General features: G+C 50.8%; 1 protein-coding gene across 15 annotated transcripts in view; it reads left to right on the top strand.

Moving 5' to 3' along the window:
* The window catches only part of HECW2 (HECT, C2 and WW domain containing E3 ubiquitin protein ligase 2), a 258,411-nt gene that overhangs the window by 147,787 nt on the left and 86,714 nt on the right, over positions 1–23,910 (top strand). For all 15 annotated transcript variants that reach the window (XR_004969635.1, XR_004969634.1, XR_004969636.1 and 12 more), the window contains 6 exons: positions 14–1,414; positions 2,839–2,934; positions 8,969–9,119; positions 10,413–10,516; positions 11,035–11,159; positions 18,113–18,298. Coding sequence is in view for 11 of the 15 variants with exons in the window: in XM_036320850.1 (XP_036176743.1) it covers positions 14–1,414; positions 2,839–2,934; positions 8,969–9,119; positions 10,413–10,516; positions 11,035–11,159; positions 18,113–18,298 (2,063 nt within the window). In the remaining 4 variants the exon portion in view is untranslated. The remainder of the gene's footprint in view (positions 1–13; positions 1,415–2,838; positions 2,935–8,968; positions 9,120–10,412; positions 10,517–11,034; positions 11,160–18,112; positions 18,299–23,910) is intronic.

Here is a 23,910-nt window from a genome sequence, read left to right as displayed (position 1 = left end):
CTTTCTCCTTCAGATGCCTCCCCGGAAGCCGTGGGCACCATGCTCGGGGTCGGCTCTGTGAACGGAGACCTGGGCAGCCCTTCGGACGAGGAGGAGATGGCCGGGGCCCACCCCGACGGCCCGGCCTGCTCCAACGGGCCCGTGTCCGAGGAGAGTGCCGAGGGGACTCCCAAGCACTCCTGCAGGACTAGCTCCACCCTGGACATGGACGGGGAGGATCTGACCTCCATGTCCTCAAGGAACTCGCCGCCCCGCGGACGCCAGGACTCACTCAACGATTACCTGGATGCCGTGGAACACCACGGCCCCGCCAGGCCGGGCCCCGCGCCCTGCGCCGAGCGGCCCAGGGGGGCCTCTCCGAAGCTGAGGAGCAGCTTCCCCACCGACACAAGGCTCAGCGCCATGCTCCACATCGACTCCGACGAGGAGGACCACGAGCTGCAGCCCGGCCTGGGCTCCCCGTCGTCCCTGGAGGAGGAGGGGGGCCTGATCATGTTCGGCGGGCCAGCGAGGACTGACGACGGGAGCCTGTCCTCTCAGACGAAGCAGGAAGACGCCCCGCTGGAGACCGAGGAGGCCCCCACGCACGATGCCGCTTCCTTGGAGGGGAAGCCGGAGGGTCTCCCCGAGGAGCTGGCCGAGGGCTCCTCCCCAGCAGGCCCCGCCCCAGGGGACAGCGAAGAGGGTCCAGAGTCTCCAGCCGGCGCCGACCAGGACCAGGACCAGGACCAGGACCAGGACCAGGACCAGGACCAGGATGGCACTGAGCCCTGTGGCTCCCAAGAGGTGGACCCGCCCACGAGTGGGGCAGACACGGGCACCCCGGACACGTCGGGAGGGAGCCGGAGGGCCACCAGTGAGACCGAGTCCCTTGACCAGGGCTCGGAGCCCTCCCAGGTGTCCTCCGAGACGGAACCCAGCGACCCCGCCCGGACCGAGAGCGTGAGCGAGGCCAGCACCAGGCCCGAGGGCGAGAGCGACCTGGACGGCGCGGACAGCTCCTGCAACGAGAGCGTCACCACGCAGCTGTCCTCGGTGGAGACGCGGTGCTCCTCTCTCGAGAGTGCCCGGTTCCCGGAGACCCCGGCCTTCTCTTCCCAGGAGGAGGAGGAGGACAGGGCCTGTGCGGGGGAGCCCCCCAGCGGCGGCCCCGCCCGGGGGGCGCAGGAGGCCACGTGCGCCCCTGGGTCCCTGCCCGCGGTGCACATGCCCAGCGCCGAGGAGGAGGGGCCCGGGGCAGAGGCGGCCACCTTCCCTGACCAGGACGAGGGCGGGGAGGTCTGGCAGCGGAGGGGCAGCCTCGAGGGAGCGGCGGCCACTGTGGAGAGCCAGCCCCAGGAAGAGGGTGACGCCGGCAGCGATGCCCAGGCAGCTGGTGAAGGGGCCGCTGCCCAGGAGGAGGGCGCCACTGGAGGTAGGCGGTGGGGGACAGCGTGGCGCTTGGCTCAAGCAGCCTGCCCAAAGAGGCGTGTGATGGTTTTGTCCCTGAATGCAAGTTATGCTGCAGGCTGACTGTGGCCTGAATGCTTCACCCCGGGGCTCAGTGGTTAGCGTTGTTATTATTTTTCAATGGACCTTTTATGCTGAGATAAGAGGCCTGTCAAAGAAGTCTTGAGACTTCGATGATGGATCTTGAGGCTCCGCATCAGGAATACGTTATGGGGACCTGCTCTCCCCAGGAGGATGGCCCATGGGTGGGGGGTGCTGGGGGCTCCCCATCCACACAGGACAGGCCTGGAGGGCCTAGATGCCCGAGGGCAGGTGCGTAGGTGTGAACTGCACAGGCACACACATGCTCAGCAACGAGGCCCTTGTCTGGGCAGCATAAGAGCAAAACCAAGTGTCCTAATGCATTTCTGGTAGGACCGGAGTTTGTAGATACAAAACCACGCAGGCCGGGCGGCAGCTTCAAGGTCAGTGTGACCCGCGGGGGTTTTCAGGGACCCGAAGGTTCACCTGCTCGCGTGAGACTTTCAAAGGAGAAAGGAGTGTGGGCTTGGCATCAGGTGTAATGTTTTTGCCGTGTCTCTGAGTGTCTGGGGGGTGCAAATGCACACATAAAAATTGTATTGTGTGTCAACGAATGTGGCTCAATAGGATGATTCCTTTAAAAATGTTCCATTATAGATGCACCAACAAATCAAAGGATAATTTCATCGACCTACATAGCACAGACTCAGAACTGGGAAGGGTTTTCTTATTCTGAAATTCATTTTTTAAAATATATTTTTGTTGATTTGAGAGAGAGAGAGGAAGGGAGAAGGAGAAAGAAGGAGGAGAAACAATCATCCATGGGCTGCCTCCTGCACGCCCCCTACTGGGGATCAAGTCCACAACCTGGGCATGTGCCCTGACAGGGAATCGAACTGGGACCTCTTGGTTCATGGGCCGACACTCATCACAGAGCCACACCGTCTGGGCTGTAATTTATTTTCCCAGTTAAAGTAGGCCCTTCCTTTTCTTCCTCCTCCTTCTGTTGTTTTGTTTCCTTCATTACCTTGTGGCCATATGTGTGGAAGGTGACCCTGGTGACCCTAAAGCATTAGTGCATGACCAGGATAAGCGTGGGGTGGGGAGGGGAGGGGAGGGACGGGTACAGATGGACATCTCTCAGGAACCCTTTCTGACTCAGCATTCACCTCCTGTTTTATTTCTGGGTCTTCCTATGGGCAATGAGACCCGAGAGCGAAAGGAGACCAGCCCCACGATGGATGTTAGGTTTTTACTACAATATCATACTACTGTGTTTCTAGTCTGTGTGCTAGTTTTGTTTTGTTGTTTAAGGTTGTTGGCACTGAGATGGAGCAGTACCTCGATAACTTGTACCTTTAACCCTAGGTTCTCAGGCCAACGGCCACCAGCCACTGCGCTCACTGCCTTCCGTGCGCCAGGATGTCAGCCGGTACCAGCGGGTGGACGAGGCTCTCCCACCAAGTGAGGACTGTGGGCTAAAGGGCTCCCCCTGACCAAGGGGGGCAGGGGTGACAGGACCCTGGGGGCCTGAAAGATGGATGCTCAGGCCTATGGAGAGAACAGCCTGGGGGCTGCCACCTGACGCAGCCAATGTGGTGTGGAAGGTGACCCCTGTGGAAGGTGACCCCTGTGTGGAAGGTGACCCCTGTGTGGAAGGTGACCCTGTGTGGAAGGTGACCCCTGTGGAAGGTGACCCTTGTGGAAGGTGACCCTGTGTGGAAGTCATGTGGACGCCTGTGTGAAGGTGACCCCTGTGGAAGGTGACCCTGTGTGGAAGTGACCCCTGTGGAAGGTTGACCCCTGGTGGAAGGTGACCCCTGTGTGAAGGTGACCCCTGTGGAAGGTGACCCCTGTGTGGAAGGTGACCCCTGTGGAAGGTGACCCCCGTGTGGAAGGTGACCCCTGTGAAGGTGACCCCTGTGGAAGGTGACCCCTGTGGGAATGTGACCCCTGTGTGGAAGTGACCCCTGTGTGGAAGGTGACCCCTGTGGAAGGTGACCCCTGTTGGAAGGTGACCCCTGTGGAATGTGACCCCTGTGTGGAAGGTGACCCCTGTGGAAGGTGACCCCTGTGTGAAGGTGACCCCTTGTGAAAGGTGACCCCTGTGTGGAAGGTGACCCCTGTGTGAAAGGTGACCCTGTGTGGAAGGTGACCCTGTGTGGAAGGTGACCCTGTGTGGAAGGTGACCCCTGTGTGAAAGGTGACCCCTGTGTGGAAGGTGACCTCTGTGGAAGGTGACCCTGTGTGAAAGGTGACCCTGTGTGGAAGGTGACCCCTGTGAAAGGTGACCCCTGTGTGGAAGGTGACCCCTGTGGAAGGTGACCCCTGTGTGGAAGGTGACCCCTGTGTGGAAGGTGACCCTGTGTGGAAGGTGACCCCTGTGGAAGGTGACCCCTGTGGAAGGTGACCCCTGTGTGGAATGTGACCCCTGTGTGGAAGGTGACCCTGTGTGGAAGGTGACCCCTGTGGAAGGTGACCCCTGTGGAAGGTGACCCCTGTGTGGAAGGTGACCCCCGTGGAAGGTGACCCCTGTGGAAGGTGATCCCTGTGTGGAAGGTGACCCCTGTGGAAGGTGACCCCTGTGTGGAATGTGACCCCTGTGTGGAAGGTGACCCTGTGTGGAAGGTGACCCCTGTGGAAGGTGACCCCTGTGGAAGGTGACCCCTGTGTGGAATGTGACCCCTGTGTGGAAGGTGACCCTGTGTGGAAGGTGACCCCTGTGGAAGGTGACCCCTGTGGAAGGTGACCCCTGTGTGGAAGGTGACCCCTGTGGAAGGTGACCCCTGTGGAAGGTGACCCCTGTGTGGAATGTGACCCCTGTGTGGAAGGTGACCCTGTGTGGAAGGTGACCTCTGTGGAAGGTGACCCCTGTGTGGAAGGTGACCCCTGTGGAAGGTGACCCCTGTGTGGAAGGTGACCCCTGTGGAAAGTGACCCCTGTGTGGAAGGTGACCCCTGTGGAAGGTGACCCCTGTGTTGAAGGTGACACCTGTGGAAGGTGACCCCTGTGTGGAAGGTGACCCCTGTGTGGAAGGTGACCCCTGTGTGAAAGGTGACCCCTGTGGAAGGTGACCCCTGTGTGGAAGGTGACCCCTGTGTGAAAGGTGACCCCTGTGTGAAAGGTGACCCCTGTGGAAGGTGACCCCTGTGTGAAAGGTGACCCCTGTGGCAGGTGACCCCTGTGTGGAAGGTGACCCCTGTGTGAAAGGTGACCCCTGTGGAAGGTGACCCCTGTGTGAAAGGTGACCCCTGTGTGGAAGGTGACCCCTGTGTGGAAGGTGACCCCTGTGGAAGGTGACCCCTGTGGAAGGTGACCCCTGTGGAAGGTGACCCCTGTCGAGCTCTGTGCTGTTGAATGAAGGGCAGCTGGGAAAGGGAGAGACCAGGGTCCCGGGAGTAAGTAGTGCCTCAGGGGAGGGAATCAGGAATGTTCGATGGAGGGCATGTTAGTGGGATTGTAACACATGTTTCACTGCGCGCCTATGGCAGCCTGCGTTCGCAGTTGGGGGGCAGTCTGGTTCAGTCTCTTAGGAAAAGCCTCTGTGTGGTAGACGGCTGTTTACCCACGGGCAGCGTTTTGAACCACTACGTCCAGGCGCCTGGGTTTTCTTATGCAGAGAGGTGTTCGTCATTTCGGACATTAACCATTTATTTGGAGCGTGACCGTTGTCTGGGGACTTGAAAGATATTTCGCTCCTTCCATGTTCAGGAAGCGCGTATCCCGGGAAGGCTGAGGGCTGGGGCGCTGGGAGCTAGCTCTGCACCTGAGCCACAGGTCCAGTGATGCCCACGGCCAGGCGTCCCCGGGCGTAATCTGAACACTGCACGCCCCTGGGGTTCCTGAAAGCAGTATTTCCCGCGAGAGCCAAGCGTTCTGATGAACAAAAGTGACACTCAGTAGCCACTGCTTTTGGGATCATATTGTTGGAAAAGACATTTTTCTACCGTATTGCTTTCCCTTCTTGGTCACCCTCTCTCACCCATCTTATATGTGATCCTGGCAAGAGGCGGACGCCTTTGGCCTTCTGAACTTTAAAAGTGATGGGACCTGGCGGGGGGAGGGGGGCGGGAGGTGGTTAGGGGAGTATGCCTTAAAGGCCAGCATGTGAGTGGTGAGGTCGGGGAGTGCCGGCAGAAAAGCAGGGTGGGGCTATGTCCAGTTTGTCCAAATACTGGCCCGACCGTTTGAAATTTTGCTGTGCACATCACTTGTGCGTACACCTGGATAGCTGAGGGCGGCTACTCCCAGGAAACATGTATTTTAAGCAGTTTTTAAAAATCAACCAAGAGATTAATCCTTGTGTCATCATAAGCGGGAGGGAGGGGGAGGGGGGGAGAAAGAACTCCCTTATTGTCAACCCTGGGAGAAAAGCTCAGAGGAGGAAAGAAAAGTATTCCCGGGAGATGCTTAGATCTCACGGGAGGAGAGTGAATTGGGAACACCAGGGGCGAATTCCGAGGAGCTTCGTGTAGATGCGTGTGTGGGTGCGTAGCAGGTAAACAGAGTCACGAGGCCTGGAGGGTGCACCGCCTCGCATCGCATCCTTGCGTGGATAGAGGGCGGGCCCCCGGCCGCATCCAGTTGCGCTGATTTTTGCTGGGCCATGATTTCGGCCTCTCGATTGTATTTTATAGAGACAGGTCCGTTCCTGCTGAAATGACGACCACTCTTTGTGATCTGTCAGTGCATTTGTGCACACGCTGCTCTTTTCATTTCCTAAATACATTTCAGGATTTTAAAAATAGGAGCCATTGGTAGTTCATTTGAATAAGTGGATCTATTCAGAAGTAAAAAGGCAGTGCAGTAGTGTATCCGATTTAATGAGTGACCGATGAATGGGAGGAAAATTCGTGAGAGTTGTTTCCTTGAGTTCACCTTGCAAAAATGGAGGGGGGTGGTGATGTGATACTGGACAAGTTAATAGATTGAGGCCTGAGCGTACCCGATCCCTGCTCACCTCTGTCCCCACACCCCTTCGTCTCATCCTTCAGATCTTCTGTTTAATCTTACAGTTTCTACTACGTTTGAGACAAAGGAAACTCTTGTTTTCTAGGGTTTAAAAGTGAGTTTTGAGAAAAGAATGGATACTTTTCATCTAAAAAGCGACTTTTGTCAAAATTAAAGATCAAGGCACAAAATATACAGCTATTTGAGATCCTTTACAACTTTTTATTCAAACACACGAGGCAGAGAGGACCTCAGCCTGCTGCACCCCCAAACCGAGTGCACCTGCGCCACCAGCCCCCACCACTGGCACCTCCCAGGCTTTTTGCCCCCTTCCTGTCACCCACCGACAGGGCAGGGACCTGCTCTCTAGGCTCCAGAACCATAGATCTGATCCACTGACTTTTATACTTCAGACCAATATTTCTTGGGGAAAATTCTTATTTAGTTTGTTCAAGGAAAAAGTTCCATCTTTGAAGACAAGTTTTTTTGCTTTTTTTTTTTTTTTTGTCAGAAAATGGTAATGTGCTTTCTTTTCGGCTTTAGCTGCCAGAAAATTTAGGCAAATTGTAGTCATTACCTTATCTGGGGAGCCTGGCAGCGTCTCTCTTCTGCTTCCTGCTCGTTGCTTTCGCTCTGTTGTCATCCCCAGGTGACCTATCCTGTTGGTTTTTCACTGGAAGCGGCCCACACATTCCCGGGGAGGGGCGGCCGTTTGTGTCCGTGGACGGTCGGTTTGGTTTGATACAGTAGAGCGGATGCCTGGGGTATGGCAGCGCCACTGAGAGAGGGCCGAGATGGGAATACTCGGTTCTCAGAAACATTGGGATGGGAACGCATGCAAGGAGCAGAGCAAAACAACGGAGTGGCCCCGCGGGTTTGGAGAGTGGGCCCTGGAAGCGCGATCCTGTGGTTGCTCCTTGTCAGCGGGCGGCAGGTTGGAAGTGTCCTGTTGAAGGGGGTGCGGCCGGGCCGAAGAACTCAGACCCTGCGGGCTGGCTCCTTGTGCGTCTGTTACCTGGGGGCTGAGTGGCTTCGAGGGGTTTGTGTTGTCTGTGTGGTGCTTTTCCTCAGCCCAGTTTTCCCTTCCTTTGCCACATGTCAGACATCCTAATGTGTTGAGATCAACGAAAAAAAGACCTTTTGCTCCTCCCCCCCTCATATCCCCCTCTCCTACTCCCCCCCACCCCCAGGCAGCCCTCCCTGATTGTCTGGTGCCGGCTGGGGTGGCGCTTGCAGCATTGCCAGCCCTCAGACTGGGGGAATACTTGCCTGTTCGCCTCCAGAGCACTGCCATGGTGGTCAGGGCAGACGTGCTTCTGCCCGGTCCCCAGGGCGAGGCCTGTGGTGTCTGTCGATAAGCTACGCAATCACAGGAATGTTTTGAAATAATCAAGCTGCTTAGGAGAAAGGGGCTTATTAATGTGGAAATATCATGAGGATAGAAGTAGAAATGTGCGAGGACTTGCCTGGTTAAGGAGCAGACCTCGGCTGTTTTCCCCTGAAAATTACTCTTCCCGACTGCCACAGATTCTAAAGTTTTGCCTTTTGAAAACATGAGCTCACGCTCTGGGTATTTTACTGGGGGAAGAGCCTTGGACAGGGTCACGGAGCCGGGGCGTGTGGCTCCGAGGACCCGTCTGCCAGCTGTGTGCACGGAACATGCACTTATATGTTTGTTTACAAAGACGCACACACTAAATCAATGAGACCGCTTACGCACACAGTTAAACAGTCTTTTAAAACATCGCGCTGATTGGGGGTGGGAGGCAAGTAGTTACCCTCTTTCTGACCATGTGTTCATCTTTGGAAACGTGCGAATGGAAGTGCGGAGCCAGCGATGCTGTGTGCTGACTTGGTTGCATTCTTTCCTTCTGAAGACTATTTACTAAAATTGAACGTAAATATGCGCATGGAAGTTTCCAGCGGTGAGATTTTTTAAAAATTGATTTCATAGAGAAAGGGAGAGGGAGAGAGAGATAGAAACATCAATGATGAGGGAGAATCACTGATGGGCTGCCTCCTGCCCGCCCCCTACTGGGGATGGAGCCTGCAAGCTGGGCACATGCCCTTGACTGGAATCAAACCTGGTACCCTTCAGTCCACAGGCTGACACTCTATCCACTGAGCCAAACCGGCTAGGGCCAGCTATGAGATTTTTATGTAAGTTGGGGGAAAAACAGGAAAAAAAATCTTGCTTTGGGGAAAGCAAACAGCAATACCAATTTTGATGGAAATATCTCAAGCATTAGGATACCAATGGCTTGTATTTTTAAAATACCGGTGCTCATCTCCGAAGGATGAGTGTTGTGGGCAGATCTGTACCTTCAGAGAGTCTTTAAAGGGCTGACATTGTGCACAGAGGATCTGGTCACTAACTGGGCACAGTAGATTCAGGTGCGGACGGAGGGGAGGTGGCGGATTATACGCGGAGGTCTGTGTCAGTAGCCCCAGATGATAGTGTGTCGGAGGGGAAGCGGGTGCTGAGTGAATGGACCACGTGGGCGGCTCGGCTCCTCCTAACCCCTCTGGGTGCGTTGCTGCTGTCTAGACTGGGAGGCGCGCATCGACAGCCACGGCAGGATCTTCTACGTGGACCACGTGAACAGGACCACGACGTGGCAGCGGCCCACGGCTCCCCCCGCCCCGCAGGTGCTGCAGAGGTCCAACTCCATCCAGCAGATGGAGCAGCTGAACCGCAGGTGAGGGCAGTGCGCGCTGCCCCGGGTCTGTGCTGGGGCTGGGCTCATGGTTACCTGGTGCGAGGTAGGAAACAAGGGTGTCTCGCTGTCATCTCTGCGTGTCCTGTCATTAAGGTGTAGGTGCTACGTCTTTTGATTCATAGGTTTCATTGAATGTCTCTTGGTTAAAAAAATAATAATACCCCCCCACACACACACCACCACCACCTACACCACACGCACACACACACACACGCATGCGCACACACACGCGCGCGCGCGTGCACATACACGCACACACAAACACACATGCATGCGCACACACACGCACACACCGCTGCTTTGGAAACTGGAAAGGAAATGTATGATGCTGACCCTGTTCGTCAACCCAAGGCATTGCTTTTTAGTAAGCCAAATACATTTTTAAATATCTAGAACCCCCACTCATGTGTGATGCATCCTTATTATCAGTGGGAGCTTTTTAATCTGTCCCTTTTCAGGTACTGATTGCTACAGAGCAAAAAGTTGTTTCTTCTTGAACAATAGAGGGATTTAGTTTTCTTTGGTTAAGGACCACAATTGTTTTTTCTCTTATAGGACACTTTACTGATGTCTTTTAAGTGATTTAACTGCATATCAATAATTGAAATTAGGTATATACAGCATTTTGTATTTGATGTACACACTTTCATACCATAATGTTACATACTGTAGACAATTGCATAATGAGAGAGAGAATTCCCATCATAGATCAATTTCTGGGCTAAAAGTTCTTTGGATAAAATCCAGTAACCACTTATATCAGTGTGCACCTGTGTTCTTTATTAAAAACTACTCTTATTGATTTTAGAGAGGGAGAGAGAGAGAAACATCACTGTTGGGAGAGAATCCTTCATCGGCTGCCTCCTGCATGCCCCACACTGGGGACTGAGCCCACCACTCAGACCTGTGCCCTGTCCTGAATCAAACTGTGACCTCCTGGTTCATAGGTTGAAGCTCACCTACCGAGCTACATCAGGGCTCACCTGTGTTCTTTATTGAGGGACCTCAGAAGGAATTCGAAGTGGGAAGATGGCTGTGAGGGCCACAATTTTTAAAAAAATTTGTTAGGAAAATGTCCACAAGCAATGGACAGAAGACATCCAATGCGACCTGATTTTCTTAAGTGAGAGATGGCCTAGCTAGCCGGTCAGGGAATGGAGGTTTGGGAGGAAGTGGCTGAGGCAGGGATGACAGCGGAAACTTGGGGCTCGGGGAAGCGGTTGAGGCCCAGATCTCAGGGCTGCTGTGATATGACGAAGCTCCTGCTTTTAGGTATCAGAGCATCCGCAGAACCATGACGAACGAGAGGCCAGAGGAAAACACCACCGCCATCGATGGGGCCGGGGAGGAGGCCGACTTCCACCAAGCCAGCGCAGGTACGAGCGGGGAGTGTGAGGGGGTGCTGTCATAGCACAGAAGCAGAACACAGATGAAGTAAGGATTGCCAGAAAGTGAGGCTTTTCTTGTAGAGAACTTTGGATCTTCCATACGATCTGGTAATCCAGCTCCAAAAGCAGAATTCGCCAGGGACCTCTTCCTCCTTAATCCTGGACTTTGTGTCAGTACTGAGAAAAGAGTCACACCCCACATAGGAAATAAATTACTTTAATCTCTGGATCTGCGGGCTGGTAGGCAAAGATTGAGCCTGGTCACTTAAAACCCCACCGGACGCATTCCGGTGTGAGCTGATCAGAAATGCCCTCACTTTCACTTTAGTCTGATCACGAGCCATCAGGTTTTCTGTGTGAATGTACATCAGAGATGGAAGTGTTGGGCGATAAAGCAATAGAGCAGTGATGTGAGTGATGAAGGCGTCCCCAGGTGGACGCGCGTGGGTATGTTTCTGCCGCGTGGACCGCTCTCCCTGAACGCCCGTCTGGTCTGCCCCTCGTAGACTTCCGCCGGGAGAACGTCCTGCCGCACTCTACCTCCAGATCCAGGCTCACGTTGCTGTTACAGTCTCCCCCCGTGAAGTTCCTCATCAGCCCCGAGTTCTTCACCGTGCTACACTCGAACCCCGTGAGTACCGCATCGGGAAGGACGTGCTGGAAAAAGCAGCCGGCCGTAGGACATCTTCCCTGTGTGTGTGTGTGTGTGTACATGTGTATGTGTGTACATATGTGTATGGGTGTACATGTGTATGTGTGTACACATGTATGTGTACATATGTATGTGTGTACGTGTGTACATGTGTGTACATGTGTGTACATGTGTATGTGTGTACATGTGTATGTGTGTACATATGCATGTGTGTATGTGTGTACATATGTGTGTGTACATGTGTGTGTGTGCGTGTGTGTGTGTGTGTGTGTAGCAAAGTAGGAATGACGATAGCCGATGTTTGCCGAGCACCAGGTGTGTTCCAAGCACCGTGCTAAGCACTCTGTATGATTTGACCCATTCCTCCCAAGTTTTGAGTTAGATGAAAAGTCCTTGTTTCCGGATGAGGAAACCGAGGCACAGAGAGGCTGCATACCATCCCCGAGGTCATACTGCCGTTCAGTGGTATCGTGGACGGTACGTTTCAGAGATAGTGACTCCAGGGTTTATGCTGTTGAGGACCACCAGGCTGCAGTTTTTAAACTCAGTAGACTTTTATAAACACATGCATATTCTTGGTCTCCAAACGTTAGAGATTTTGGTTTAATAGGTGTAGTATAAGTCCCAAGAGCCCCCTTTTTTTAAGACCCCTTCAGTGATGCTGATGTAACTGGCCTCTGATAATTTGGGATTTCCACGTATAAAGAGATGTTGCATTTAACGACGTCGCTGCCTTGGGCACACCGTAATTCAGCAGGACTGCTGACAACTAACTTACTTTAACGGGTGAGCAGTCGCAGCAGACTACAGGTTTCTTGTTTATTTGGTTTGCATGTTAGCTTTGGTTTTCCGTACTCTTTGTGGGCATGGTTTTAAAACTTCTTTTCCTGGGAAGCCCATCTTGATTTTAAACAATTCTTCCTAAAGCATTTGAATTGTGTTTGCTTTTCCTGCCTGAACTGCATTCGTTCCTGGCTGTAAAATGATCGATGCTGTGCATCTCAGCACATCTGCAAGTTTGAAACCCTGCTGGGTATTTCCCTGATTTATGCATTGTAGGAATTATAGTAGCTGGATGTTTCTTGCTCATGGTCTCAAGATATGAATTTATGGGAATAAGTAAGCCAATTTTTGGTAAAAGGCATTACTTGCTGGCAATTCTTTTTTTTCTTAGGTTAATGGAAAATGTTACAAAACAAACTTTTATTTGGCTTCCTTATTTTAAGATTTATTATCTAGCCTTTTTTTTTGCCTGAGTTGTTTATGATCTACAATTGCTCCAATAAATTCCCTATTTATATTATTGAAAATGTTCAGCATACTAAAGGAGTGTATTAATTTAAAAGCTTTCCTAGTTCTCTTTTTTATGATTTGAAGTTATCAGTTTATGTGTTAAGCTAGTCATAAAAACATAGATTTCATATAGCAGTATTTTACTTAATCATCTTTATTGAGAAGAACATAATTAAGTAGATATATGGTTGTTATAACTCTAAAGAAAAACTGGAAAACAAAATATTGGTGTGTTTTTTTCTGTTTTGCATTATGGTTGCTTTAAGATATATTCTACTGCCCTCTGTTGGTTGTGATCAGATTTCTTCCAAATTGTCCCAATAAACCATTTCTCCTGATAACTCAAGATTTAATTATTAGTGTCATGTCTTTTATAGATGGTATTCCTGTGTGTGTCTAATAATTCTCACACATAAATATATCAATTATAGGCAACTGAATAATGTTGCCAACATACATGCCAAATAATTATTACTCTGGCTTTTAATAAGCTCTAGAAATACATTAATTCCACCGCATAAACTTTTTAGTGCTTAACCCCTAGAGTGCCAGGGAGTGCAATTGTATTCCTCCTGTCTTTTGCCAAAAGTGCCGGGAGCGCTATCAAAGCTTTGAAATGGCGTCCAGTTCTAAGTCTGCTTTTGTTAGTGATGATGATATTGCTAAATATGTCAGTGTAGTAAAGGTTTCCTTAAGTTTTTGGATATGTAACTTCATTTACTTGCGATTCATAATTTTTTTCCTAAAGTGCTGTAAAATCAGCAAAAATGCCTTGGCAATTTTAGCATATTTCCTCAGATATTGGTTGGCACTCAAAGAGTTTGTTTATAATGAACTTCTTTAAGGTGTACAGATGCTCACATCTGCTCCCACAGGTGAGAGGTATTTGCTAAAGATGCAATGATGATATTTTTCAAGTGTGAATTTGGAAAACCTATTCCCGATGAAGGACTTTTGAAATATGAAAGATAGATTTTGTTCAGCAGTAACGTGCTTACCTGTGTTATTAAACAGAACAGACCAGGCCAGGTGATGCAGGACGTACAGTCACCATAAAACAGCAACAGCAAAACCTGCCACAAAAGGAATCCGTTGATTGACACAAACTGGATGTTTACATGTCCGTGTCTTTTTCCGCTGCCCAATGGCAGTAGCACTCCCCTCCGTTTCTCTCAGTATCTTTCACTTCTAACACCTCAGATACTGAAGCAGACGACACACATTCCGCTCTAAGGAGTGTGACTCTAACACAACTGCACTGAGACATCCAGGTGACCACTGAGCTGACTGACCGTTCACTCAGCCATCGGGCGTTCATTTCTTGCCGGGAAGACATCACCAGGAGGGAGGCTGGGAAAGGGCGTTTTGGGACAGAGAAGGACTAACCGAAAAGTATGTTTTAAATCACATCAAAGGAAAACAAAACCTGTGCCATTTAGAGATTCAGAGGGGCTCTGTCTGCTATTAACAACCGACTGCCGACTCGCCTTACATACAGCAGCTTCCAGGAAACTCAGCCTGTGCGTTGCCTGGAGACTGTGCTGTGAAGCAGGGCCCTTTGCCCTGCCCTAACCTCCTGCGTTTCAGGTGGGAAATCACATCCCTTCACAGTGAAGCACCTTTTTCCATGAGACCAGGACACAGCACAGCAGAGAACAACCCCCACACAGAGAGGGGGCCTCACCAGTGAGGACCACGAGACGAGAGAGGACAGAGGCCTCTTTTCCTTGTCGCTGTCTGCGCTGTCGCTCCGGTCCCACCTGCTCAGTGTTCCTGGCTCTCTGGACCCCTGTCCTTAGTTCTGCTCATCCTGACGGTGGGATTCAGTGCTTTCACCCCCCTGTGGCCTTTGTTTCCCAAACTCTGCTTTCTGCCTCTGCGAGCCTCTTCCTCCCTCCTACCCCTGTGATTCTCCTTCTCCATCCTTTTGAGTCATCAGGCCGTGCTCATCTCTGTGTCCTCGAGGTCTTTAGGTCAGGGCTTAGCACATAATTCATGAAAAGGGATGAGACCCTTCTTCAGTTCATAGGAAGTGGGATTCTGGCTCAAGATCACCCAAGTTCTGAGTAGAAAACAACTTCACTACTATCATTCATCTGTTACAGATATGGTAGGTATAGTCTCATACATATTCATTTACTTATGTATGCTTTGTATTTTTAGAGTTATTTTTAGCTCTTTATAGATCTTTTAGATCCTTGTCCCACTGGATTTGAATCCTACAGACTTATGAAGAGAGCAGGACAGTTATCATCTCATCCTACAGCCGGGCCAATTGAGGCAGAGGTTAAATGACTTCCTTTGTCTCTGTCATGAGTGACAGGACTGTGACTAGAATCTTCACTATAGGACAATATTAACTGAGTGTATTAATATGTTTTTGATTCATATATATATATATATATATACATATGTACATAAATATATGCACATATACACAAATAGTATATATATTGCATAACATGTAAAAGATATTAAAAAATAGAATAGACTTATCCTATCTAATAAAAGAGCAATATGCCAATTAACTGTCACTCCAACATAAATATGGCAGTGCCCAGTCCGCTGGAGTCCTCCAGTCCCGGGGGGTGGTTGCAGGAGCAGGGCCCGCTTGGCTGTCGCTGTGGCAACCTGGGAGCAGCCAAGCGGGCCCCACAGACAGCAGAGAACCATGGGGAGCGGGCCTAGGCCGTCAGTAGGACATTCCCTGAGGGCTCCCAGACTGGAGAGGGTGTCGGTTGGGCTGAGGGACCCCCTCCCTGCCCCACTGTGCACGGATTTCGTGCACTGGGCCTCTAGTATATGAATAAACCTATCTGTAGTTTCTTCATCAAAGTGTAGCGTCTGGAGGCGTGTTTCTGTTTGGCCAAGTGTTCTGCATGGGCCCTAATAGTCACTGCATGTTGCACAGCCTGGGAAAACCACTGGTGCTTGAGGTTGCTTGCCAGTTCCTAAAGAGAGAAATCTTCCTTACACTTAATTTGCTTTGGTCGATGCTTTTTGCAAAGATCAGTTGAGCTTGGCACTCTATTACATGTCTCATTGAGTGGAGAGGAGGAAGATGAAAGGCCGTAATTAATTAGAAGAGCAGCCTGAGACTCAGGTGCGGAAGCTGTCCAACCCCAGGGACTCGCTTCCAGCTGGAGGCTTGGGTGAGCTCCTCACCTCATTACGGCCACTGCTTGTCCTAATGAAGTTCTGCTTCTTCCCTGTAGCGAGTGAGGAGCAGTCCTGATGCTCCAGATAAAGGTCAGGATGTGGCCTATTGAGTTGCTTTAGTGTGGAGAGAGAGAAATGAGGGGATCAAGAGATGTGCCGATTTACAACAATGGCTAATGTAACGATTTATTGGATGGAGTTATCCCACCATCATTTGTCCCCGAAGAGACGTACTGGGGACTGTGACCTGGGAGCTCATTGCTGTTGCCACCAGACAGGCCGGTGAGGTCTCGGGCCTCTGAGCTTGCAGGGGCTTCTGTGGAAATAGAACGCCACTCAGAGCCAAGTGCAGCAACCAGATGCCTTGCCGAGTGTTCGTTCAGCGCCAAAGCAGGGTCAGCCATGGGCTAAGCTATTAATTAGCTAACGTTCGCCTCTCACAGCCTTCGACTGCTTTTATTAGCCTCCGTCTCTGCTTTCATGCTATCGCCTTCTTTTCTCTCATGCCCTCTAATTGCCCACAGCCCTGTGCAGGCATGCCGGCTTGGCAGACTCTGTGCTGGGCACCTCAGTTTCTCACAGCCGTCAGAGCCTGCTTTCGGTTAGGCAGGTTGAAATGTGACCTTTAAATACTGTATACTCAGGCGTATTAGGGAACTAGACTACGCTAGTATTTGAGAATGGTTCAATGTGTTCTTCCTTCCCTCTTTCCTTCCTTTCGTCTTGAAAGGGAGAAAATATTTTAATGCAAAATAAAAAGTATATAATGAGTGAATCAATCAGAATAACTACATAATAGTTTTATACTAGAAGCCGGTGCACAAAATTTGTGCATGGGTAGGGTCCCTAGGCCTGGCCGGCAATCAGGGCCGATCTGTGGGGTGACTGGCAGGGCAATCAGGCGGCCTCCACTGGCACCCACCTTGGCTGGCCTGGGGCCTGTGGGCTGGGGGCAGTTCCTGCATTGAGCGTCTGCCCCCTGGTGTTCAGTGCACATCATAGCAACCGGTCGTTCTGCCATCGGTCGATTTGCATATTAAGCTTTTACTATATAGGATAGTGTCGGTTACATGTCAGTAATGGCAATAGCACATCTCATTGACAAACTAACAAAGCTGTGTTTCACATTGCAAATTGGATTGTGAGGGTTCTATGATCTCTGTAGCCACTCAGAGCAGAGACCCCAGGGGCCCAGGCTGGGTCCCTTTCCAAACATTGCCAGTCACTGTGCCAAAGGAAAGAAAGCTCAAGAGGGACTCACATTGGCAATGAATGTGTTGACCTGGACATGACATATCTCGAGGGACCCTGGACACTTAGGAGCAATGTGGACGGTCCTCATACTCACTTATCTATTATCCTCAGTCACTACCACAGTACTGGGCATGGCAGAGGCAGAATGAGATGATGTCCAGGGATTCTGGTTTCTGTGGGGTTTGCCTTAGTCTGTCTTAGATGGAAATTAACATAACCCAGGAAGTAAAACCTGTAGGTCTCCAGATCCAGGGAAGAGGGATTGAAAGCCCTTTGAACAGACCTGAGAATAGAGTTTAATTCCAGGACAGAGCATTCCTGGCCAGGTCAGTTTCAAGTTATTCCTGTTCACTCCTTGGCACATGGTATTGTGCCGTGAATGTTTGTTGGCTGACTTCTATGTGGACCACCCATGGCTTATGGTCCGTTTTCAGGATATTCCTTAGGTATCATAGAGATGAAGACTGTGGCGTTTTTGACAAAACACTTTTTTGTGTGGTGGTATAGTTGAATTTTATTACATGTGCATTTTCAATAATATAAATTGGGCCATATGTGTATGTGTGTGTGTGTGTGTATCTGTATATACACATATACAGGAAAAATGGAAAGAATATATATATGTAAGAGGTATAAAGTCCAGATAGTGCTGTCTTCCATTCCATTCCCTGAGCTTATGCCTCACTCTCCTGTGGTCTCAGATGAACACAGCTCAACTGTGAGAGCAGCTCAGCCCCATTGCATGTGCTTCTCATATTCATGCACAGGGCTGAGCACTTTCCCCACCTGACTTCTAAGTGTGTGCCAGCTGCTTCGTGGGCACTCACGCGATGGATCTGTCCCGATGCTGGGGGGAAGCTGGCTCTTTGGGGGCTCACTGGAAGGGGGTATATTTGTCTTCAGCCTGGTGTGATTTTGACTATTGTTTTTATGCCTAAAACCAACGTTAGGTGAAAACGTAGGACCTGACAGTCCCTACAGAATGAGACTCCATGGCTTTCGTACTCACTAGATACCTAGACCTCATCGGGAAAGACGGCCTTGCTTTCTGTAGCCTTTCTGTATGATTTTGATCAAAACATGTTGTTCTGTGTCTGCCCTTCCCGTGTGTGGGTCTAGAGCTAGGTGGGAGCCTGTCTGCCCACCAGAGGAGTAGACACACCCATGTGTATATGTGGCTCCTGCCTGCCCCAGGGGTTAACCTTGGTTCTCCATCCTTTCTCCAGAGTGCCTACCGCATGTTTACAAACAACACGTGTTTGAAGCACATGATCACCAAAGTCCGGCGGGACACCCACCACTTTGAACGCTACCAGCACAACCGGGACCTTGTGGGATTTCTCAACATGTTCGCCAACAAACAGCTGGAGCTGCCCAGGGGCTGGGAAATGAAACACGACCATCAGGGCAAGGTAACATGCAAGCGGCACGGGCACATGGCCCTGCCCTTCGCGTCGGCGGGGGGCCCTTTGTGAGGTGACACAGGCCATCTCCTGGGTTCGAGCGAAACCTGGACCAGCAGGCTCTCCCTAAAACGGTCACCACACACCTCGGAAGCAGTGTGTGCGGAGGACGGTGTGGGGGCTTTTGCACATGAGACAGGCGTGTTTGCCTGGATATGCTTCCCCCTGTAACCTCTCACCATCTTCTGCCAATCAGAGAAGAGGTGTCTTCAGTGATGGCACTTCCTTCTCCCAGCTAAACAGCTCGTGTGATGGAGAGTTGGATAACAGTGGTAGTGTTTGGAGACGGTGGCTAGGAGGTTGCTAAGCAACCACACAAGGTGTGCCTTTGTGACGCTGTCTGGGTTTGGGCCTCAGTCTTGTTGGTTCAGATCCCGGATTTTGTTAGCACGTCAGACAGGAACACAGGTGGATTCGTGTGTGGTGAGCAACGCGTAGCTGGTCACACAGGCCGGGGGAGCCACCTGTGTGGCTACTTCCTTTGTAGACGGTGAACCGGGAAGCCGGGTTGTAACCAGGAGCTCGTCACATGAGCATGAAATCGGAATGAGGAACTTGGTCATTTTTGTAAGGGGTTCCTCAGCTGAGATGCTATTTATCTGATTCTTGTTTAGCGCCGCTGCAAGCCATAAACATTCTATATGTATTATATAAAAATATATAATACATATATTTTTTTTATTGATTTTTTTTACAGAGAGGAAGGGAGAGGGATAGAGAGTTAGAAACATCGATGAGAGAGAAACATTGATTAGCTGCCTCCTGCACACTCCCCACTGGGGATGTGCCCGCCACCAAGGTACATGCCCTTGACCGGAATCGAACCTGGGACCCTTGAGTCCTCAGGCCAACGCTCTATCCACTGAGCCAAAACGGTTAGGGCCATTCTAAGCTTTTTATATGTTTGAGCTTCTGTCAGCAACTCCATAGACAGTACTGCTATCATTACTGCCAGGTCCAGGTATGGAGCCTCAGCGATTGGTTGGTGACCTGCCCAGTGTCACCGGGATGGGCAGGGTTGAGCGGTGCCCTCGCCCGGGCTGCTGGTCGGAGGCACCATGTTCTCCATGCAGTAACCGCCTTCAGCATCCTTGTCTGTAGAAGGACTTTACCTCACTTGTGGGTGCGGAGGATTAAAGCGACCTGATATCTGAAGTAACTGTGCTTGGCTCATTCATTCAGTAAACATTTATCGAGCCCCTAAGCAAGGCAGACAAGCCAGCTGCTTCCTACAACTGCGTGCTCCTGGGAAGAGGCGGGAAATAAATAATAAGGACATAGCATGCCAGGCGCCTAGTCATGCTATGATTTAAAACAGGGATGGGGACCATCCATCCTATGGGCCGCATAAGGCCTGCAAAATCATTTGGTCTGGCCCTGCCAAGGCATTAGGGGTGCGTTAATGAAACGTTTGGCCACATAGAACAGGCTAATTTTGAAGTTGATAATTTTGCCTGGCCCTTGAGTGATGCTATAAATATCCAAATGCTCTCGGCAGAGAAAGGTTCCCCACCCCTGGCCTAGCTGGTCACGGTGAGGACTCGGAAAAGCACTGATGGTGTTGTGCCTGGTGTACAAGAGCCCCGGCAACCAGCATTCATTTCTCTTCTCATCTCGGCCAGGACTTTTGCCTGGCGTCAGAGAACCACTGGCCCGGGACCCCCCAGGGGCGATAATGCTGCCCACAGCTGGCTCTGTGTAGAGACTTAACTTGCTCAGTCAGTTGCACCCTCAATGAAGGGGCGCGGGAGCTTTGCACATGGGGGAGGAGGGCCCTTCTGCCCGTCCTAGCCTGCCTGGCGCCCTCAGGGGACAGCGCCGTAGTCACAGCCCCTGGACCCCGAGGACGGTTTCAGTTGCATTTAGGGTGCTGTTGCCGATGAATTACGATTGAGGGTTAAGGACAAGTTCTGTCTCATAGCTTTTATAAAAGTTTCGATGGTTAGACAGCAGTAAATGTGATCTCGGCATGTGAGAAACCACGATTCATCCTGTTCCCTGAGGGCTGTGGACTCGAGGTGGGGGGTGGGGGTGAGGGGGTGTGGAGGCAGGTTCAACCGCAAGTCGTAGGCATTGCAACGAGCCCTGAATGTGGGCTGGGGCTGGTAGACAGCTGACCGCACAGTCCACTGGTGGATTGGCCGTTGGCTGCCCTTTGGCATGGCAGACAGACCAGGACCCCTGCCCTGTGGGCAAAACAGCTTATCAGCCAGGCCCGAACGCCTGTTACTTCAGCCTCATCTCTCCGCTTCCTGCGTTAGGACTGGAACAGGATTTGGCCTAAGCTGGACGCCTTCGCTAGAGCAGGTGTGCCTTCCTGTCACTCCCCCCCTCCCCCCCTTCTCGTACAGGTGACTGGCTTCCAGTTAAAGGGACTTAAAGGGACCCTTGGGGGAGGCTCGTGCAATGTCAGTGCCCAGCTGTGCTGCCAGGTCACAGCTCCCACCCCCCAGGCAGTGAGTGGGTTTGCTCCCAGCCCTGAAATGCTAGCCCCCCTTTTATTAAGGAATTGCTTTGCTTCCAGAACATTGAAAGGGAGTGAACTTCTTTCCATTTACTGTAACGTCAAAAGCTATCCAATTACAGTTACTTTCCTACCATGCTGAGTGGCTTCTGGACTTCACATGGAATAGGGTGTCCACATCCTCAGCTGCATGAAAGGATTCTTGAGAGGAATGCTCTCGCCCCCAGCTCGTGGGGCTGCTGAAATCTGGCTCCCTCTTCTCTTCCCAAGTGCAGCATTTTCCTTTCGCGTTTTCATGTAGTCGTTCTGAATGCCTACTGTGTGCCCGCCGCTGTGATGTGCGTTCTGTGGGAGGCAGTGCTGAACCCGTGATGTTGTGAGCACTGAGATTCGATCCTTTCATGCTCACAGCAGTCTTGTAGATCGCTGCTCTGTTTACCCACATTTTAAATGCTTGTTTTATTTTTTTAAAATTAATTTTAGAGAGAGAGGAAGGGAGAGGGAGAGATAGAAACATGGATGAGAAACATCCATCAGCTGCCCCCTGTACGCCCCCTACTGGGAATCAAACCCAGAATCTGGGCATGTGCCCTGACCAGGTAGCAAACCAGCAACCTTGTGGTGCATGGGACAGTGCTCAACCGACTGAGCCACCCTGGCCAAGCTCTATCCCCATGTCATAGACGAGGAAACGTTTATAGAGGAGGCGCAGCATGGTGGAAGGGATTGACCCAGGCCCCACAAAGAGTACCAGGTGGAATGGAATCTGAGCCCAGGCAGCCCAGCTCCAGAGCCGGTGCTTGGACCCTGCCTCTCGCCAGTGAGTGGGGTCAGTTCCAGTGCAGGGAGGAAAAGGCGCTGTGGGAGGTGGGCTCTCGGACACATGGCGGAAGGCACCCAGGGGTGAGCTGCTCTCCGCTCTCCAGGTGTGAGTGGCCAGCCCTTTCCTGCATCCCCCATCGTTATTGTTTCATGACGTCTGTCTCCATCACCTCACGGTATACTCGTTAGTGTGTTCTGTCTTCCCAGACAGATGTCCCCTTCCTAACACATTGCGGACCAGTTGTGTCATTGCCAGCTTTACCCAGCGGCCAGATAAGTTTCTATTGAAGGAGTACAAAAAGCGTTTTATGTAAATGGTAAAGGCACGCTTTAAAATTAAATACCCTTTGCATTTTGAAGTTATTTATTACATGTTCTTACAAGCTAATATCTTTTTAAAGAATTCTCGTGATTGGCCACAAGCTTTAGAACAGAAAACACGAGAAATCTTGTGAGCTGTCCGCAATATGTTAAGAATTCTGTTATTAGTTTTATTTTTTGTTGGTGGTGGGTTTTTTTTCTAATTACCCCCTTTCCTACCCCGGTGCCTGTCACATAGAAGGTTCTCAAAACAAGTTTGATGAATGAATGAAAGTCAGGCATCTCTGCACAGGACGAACTCAAGGCTCCCTCTCTACTCACCACCACGCCCACGCCCTCCCTCCCCCCCCCCCCCCCCGCCCTTGTGCTCACCAGAAGTCCCTGACAGGGTCCCATTCCATCTCTCCATGACCCGCTGATTGACCTCCATTTGACCTCTCTTCATGCATACGTTGTCCTGGATTTTTCGCATTACATGTTTGAACAAGGTAGTAATTATGCTTGTACTGCACTTTAGTTGTCTTCAATTTTGAAGAGACTCTTTAATTGCTTAAGGCCAAGGGTTTAAATTGGGTGAGATTCCACAGGATTTGGGCAGGCTCCTTGGGGGAGTTCTAGGGTGAAACATGTCCTCATTTTGAAACAAAACATAGAAGCAAAGAAAGTTGCCCAGTACAAAAAAATGTCTCTGCTTGCTGCCTCTGGTCAGAGTTCTTAAGTTTTTGTACACCCTCAGGCGTGTGGAAATCAGGGGCAATTTGGGATCTGGCGACAGTTATGTTTTTGCAAGAACGATGCGACAGCGGCGTTAAAGGTGACTTGTTTCACGCGTTTCTGGTCCTTGGCTGGGTTTGATCGCTGGTAGGGAGATGCCCATGGGGAGCACATGTCTCGCAGACAAACGTGGGCTTTAGTAAGGACAACCGGGTGCTATTTAACTTAGGAGTGCTCTTCCTCCGCCCTTCCCCTTGTTGACCTGATGACATTAAATCTGAGAAAACGATGTCACAGTGGAGGCAGGATTTCTAGCTCCATCGCTGTCTCACCTGACCTCCCTGAACCCAGGTGTCTCTAACGCAGCGGTTCTCAACCTGTGGGTCGCCAACCTGTGGGTCGCGACCCCTTTGGGGGTCGAACGACCCTTTCACAGGGGTCGCCTAAGACCATCGGAAAACACATATATAATTACATATTGTTTTTGTGATTAATCACCATGCTTTCATTATGTTCAATTTGTAACAATGAAAATACATCCTGCATATCAGATATTTACATGACGATTCATAACAGTAGCAAAATTACAGTTATGAAGTAGCAATGAAAATAATTTTATGGTTGGGGGTCACCACAACATGAGGAACTGTATGAAAGGGTCGCGGCATTAGGAAGGTTGAGAACCACTGCTCTAAAGGGAGGCTGAGTAGCCTTCTGTCCAGCCCCTGGGGCTGTGGTGAGCATCAGCTCAGGTAATAGAGGGATTACAAATGGAAGAAAAAACAATGATGATTATAATGATCACAATGGGTTCAGTCATTTACATAACATTACTTGACAGTACAGTGCCAAAGATAAAAACTGTACAATCAAAACCTCTCCCCGTTTATGACTTAGTTTGGGGAAAGCAAGGATATAGAATAAACAAACTACCTCCAAAATAAAAGGGACTGTTGGATTTTATTATTGTATTTATTTGTAGCCAGGAGTGCTGCTAACCTGGTTACCCAGCTCCCCAAAGTCTGATTTGAATAGTTGGGTAGAAGTAAGGATTTATAGAGAATGATAGCTGGAGACTTTCATCAGTTTAGAATTGTCCGAAAATGATGAAGATTTGATGTTAATGGCTGAACCCGCACTCTGATGGGAAGCGCACCTGGCCTGACAGAGGCTGTGACTGACAGGGTCCCCGTCCGTCTCTCTCTGACCTGCGGCCGCCCTGACCGTGGTGCTCCCACAG

The sequence above is a fragment of the Myotis myotis genome, unplaced genomic scaffold, assembly GCF_014108235.1.
Source record: "Myotis myotis isolate mMyoMyo1 unplaced genomic scaffold, mMyoMyo1.p scaffold_m19_p_8, whole genome shotgun sequence".
Taxonomy (NCBI): domain Eukaryota; kingdom Metazoa; phylum Chordata; class Mammalia; order Chiroptera; family Vespertilionidae; genus Myotis; species Myotis myotis.
This window is presented reverse-complemented; position numbering and strand designations above follow the sequence as displayed.